Source organism: Rhagoletis zephyria, unplaced genomic scaffold, assembly GCF_001687245.7.
Source record: "Rhagoletis zephyria isolate East Lansing unplaced genomic scaffold, Rhagoletis_zephyria_1.1 Rzeph_scaffold_24139, whole genome shotgun sequence".
Lineage (NCBI taxonomy): Eukaryota > Metazoa > Arthropoda > Insecta > Diptera > Tephritidae > Rhagoletis > Rhagoletis zephyria.
Window position 1 is genome coordinate 1 of NW_016181197.1, and position 3687 is coordinate 3687.

Consider the following 3687-nt stretch of genomic DNA (forward strand, 5'->3'; position numbering starts at 1 on the left):
CGCTACCATGAAGAACGCGAACGTTTAATAAAACTAATGGTAGACGAGTATGCAACCAAGAAGAATGGCGAAAAGGAGCGTATTCACTCGGAGCAGAGGTTGAAATGCTTGCTGGATCTTTATAATAACTCGACCGCAAAGTTAAAGGAGCTTTACGAAGATAAAGACAATGAGCGAAAAGACGAAATCCAAGCCCTTTCAGGTCCGAATGAATTTAATGAATTCTATGCACGTTTGAAGCAGATAAAGGAATTCTATAAAAAGCATCCGTCAGAGATAAGTGTCCCGCTTTCGGTTGAATTTGAAGAACTCACAAAAGCTTATAATAATTTAGATGAAATGTCGGCCTTAGTTGAATTCACCGACGAGGAGGGAGGTGGCCGCTATCTAGATCTTAACGAATGCTACGAACAATATCTAAATCTTCGTGGCGTGGAAAAAGTAGATTATATCACTTATTTAATGACTTTTGATCACGTCTTTGACATTCCTCGCGAGCGAAAAAATCGTGAATATCGAAAATATATTGAAAACCTAAATGGCTATTTGCACACTTTTGTAACGCGTATACATCCTTTACTCGATATCGAAGCTGAACTAGTTAAGGTGGAGCTGGAGTTTCAACGTCAGTGGTTGCAGGGAACTTTTCCAGGTAAAATCATAACTGTTATTTTAGTATTCTTAATTAAGCAAATTCTGTACAGGCTGGGCAACCAAGGAAACTGAATCCGCTTTGGCCAACACTGGTGCCCATTTAGATTTGTCGGCATTTTCCAGCTGGGAGGAATTGGCTTCACTTGGTCTAGATCGACTAAAATCTGCGCTGATGGCTTTAGGCTTGAAATGTGGTGGCACTCTGGAAGAACGTGCTCAAAGACTTTTTTCAACGAAAGGAAAGAAGACTCTAGACCCCTCTTTAATAGCAAAGAAACCGGCAAACAAAAATGCGAATGTGCACTCTCGTGATAATGAGCGTCACAAGGAAATCGCACAATTAGAAGCTTTGTTGTATAAGTACGCAGATTTATTGTCGGAGCAAAGAGCTGCCACCAAAGAAAATGTGCAACGCAAACAGGCGCGTACAGGTGGAGAGCGCGATGACAGCGATGTCGAAGCAAGCGAAAGTGACAATGATGATTTAGACGATGCAGATGATGTTCCTTACAACCCTAAGAATTTGCCTCTTGGCTGGGATGGCAAACCAATACCTTACTGGTTGTATAAGTTGCACGGATTAAATATCAGTTATAATTGCGAAATTTGTGGCAATTATACGTACAAAGGTCCAAAAGCATTTCAACGACATTTTGCTGAATGGCGACATGCGCACGGGATGCGTTGTCTTGGTATTCCAAACACTGCACATTTTGCCAATGTGACACAAATCGAAGACGCTATCACATTGTGGGAGAAACTCAAGTCACAAAAGCAAAGTGAACGCTGGATAGCTGATCAGGAGGAAGAATTTGAAGATTCTTTGGGCAATGTAGTTAACCGTAAGACATATGAAGACTTGAAGCGCCAAGGATTACTTTAAGAATAGTACGAGGTTAATACATAATTTATTCGCTGTAAAAATATGGAATGTTTAAAAATACATACATAAAAGTTATATAAATCCTCTTAAAAGTAATATATATTTGTCTTTTATATGTAAATAAATTAAAATATTTCTAAGTTCAAGATTAATCCTATGCTATATAAATGGGTAAGTGGTAGGAGCGATATTACACGTTTCTCCTGTTCCAATTTTAAGCGATCACAGAGCCAAGGGAAGTCCTTAAATAAATAAGATATTTATTGTTCAAACCCCACGAATTTTTCTCTATTTTCTTACCTGATAGTATGGATTGTGACTAAATTTTACAAATGCTTCTTGTGTCGTATTTAGTGACACCTTGAATTTGGCACCTTTTGGTAGCTTTTCCAGAGGTTTCAACCGTTCGGCTAGTTTGTAAAGTGAACTCCGCAATTCTTGTTCAAAATCAATTAGGAACCTATCATGAAGCATCGGTAGCTCCGCTTCTTCCCTTTCCGGAAATTCGATGAATTGCTGCAATTGTTTAATATCGAATTTGTAGCACTCGTTCAGAGGTATTTCGTCATGATAGAACTGCAGTAAGACACATTCTAATTCTCCTTGTTGTTGTAGACTACGCGCTGCTTTTAGAACATTAAGAATGTAGGAATTAAGACTAGGGAAGATAGACACATAAACAGGGACATTGTAAACGCGCCGCTTTTTAAAAATTTGCTCCGGATATACGCCGCGTACATAAATGATGTGATTAACGAATACTTCCAGTGCTTCAATTAGGATGTCTGTTAGATCTTTAAAAATTTGTGAAATTGAATATTGTAACATTTTTATATTAGCAATTATTTACCTTCGCTATTCATATTTTACTTTTTACGTTTATTTTATCGTTTGTTTCCCGTGGAGCTTCCTAGACCTGGGATACTATCGATAGTAACGATAGTTGAAAACTGTCGCCACTATCGATAGTTTTTGGAAACTATCGATGTCGGTTTTTGCGAAACTTCACAATGTATCAAAAAAAAGCGTAAAGCCTTGTTTTCACTCTGTCAAATTCAATGACATATGTCTTCAAATAAATGAAAACACATTGTCAAATGCGATTAGAAAACGGTATATCGACTGAGTTAGATCAGGATAGGTATTCAGTCGTATACATGCGTTGCTCTACCAGCTATATGTTCGCTTTTGGCCCATAATATCATCAGCGAAGGTGCGGATGAAAGAGATAAACTTGTGTCAAAATATGTCGACAAATTTTGATGTCAAAATATGACACAGTGAAAACCAGCCTTAGGTCAATCATTGCGGTAGTTCTGGCTATTTCACACAATTAACAAGAAACTTATACCTTATTTTTTGCATAAACATGCAATGAAAGTAAAAATTAAATAAACGGATGATCAAACTTGACATTATTAAATAAAAATGTAATTTTTCCAAAATATCGTAAAAAAATCGATACATTTTCACACTCGTTTTGCAATATCGTAAAACTAAATCAAAACTACTTAGTAGAAGTCCGAAATGCGACTATGAATAGAAGTGAACTTTAAGTTGGTACTTCAATTTAATTTGCAACTTTATTAGTTTCGACTTAGTGGCTGGACTATGAATACGCGCCGTTAATTTGTTTTGCAAGAATATTCACAACACAGGCTTACACTGAGTTATAGTACAGTTAGTATAGTCAAAGAACGTAGATAACAAGAAGGGACAACTCGTTATAATTGTAGCGAAAGCAAAGAACGTAGATAACAAGAAGGGACAACTCGTTATAATTGTAGCGAAAGTGGGCAACAGGGACGTGCGTTCTCTTTTGCTCTAGGACGTTTTTTATTGGATGAAAAGAGNTAGGTAAATTTTAAGTTGGTACTTACATTTAATTTACAACTTTATTAGTTTCGACTTAGTGGCTGGACTATGAATACGCGCCATTAATTTTTTTTGCAAGAATATTCACAACACAGTCGACAAAAAAAATTTTTAGCAACTATAAGCTTACACTGAGTTATAGTACAGTTAGTATAGTCAAAGAACGTAGATAACAAGAAGGGACAACTCGTTATAATTGTAGCGAAAGCAAAGAACGTAGATAACAAGAAGGGACAACTCGTTATAATTGTAGCGAAAGTGGGCAACAGGGACGT

At 36.9% G+C, this 3687-nt stretch overlaps 2 protein-coding genes across 2 annotated transcripts; one reads left to right on the forward strand and one right to left on the reverse strand.

The window, feature by feature from the left end:
- Window positions 1-6: 6 nt before the first annotated feature.
- Window positions 7-1612, forward strand: noi (splicing factor 3a subunit 3 noi; the record flags this gene model as incomplete). The annotated part of the gene is made up of 2 exons (XM_017638267.1): window positions 7-652; window positions 705-1612. Coding segments are annotated over 2 exons (1479 nt in total), but the record flags the coding sequence as incomplete, so codon positions are not given.
- PolZ2 (DNA polymerase zeta subunit 2) lies at window positions 1538-2493 on the reverse strand. Its single transcript, XM_017638268.1, has 3 exons — window positions 2388-2493; window positions 1838-2331; window positions 1538-1779 (listed from the first exon to the last, which is right to left on the reverse strand). Exons 1-3 carry the CDS (start codon window positions 2398-2400, stop codon window positions 1663-1665), a joined length of 624 nt encoding a protein of 207 aa, XP_017493757.1. The 5' UTR covers window positions 2401-2493; the 3' UTR covers window positions 1538-1662.
- Between the last annotated feature and the right edge of the window lie 1194 nt (window positions 2494-3687).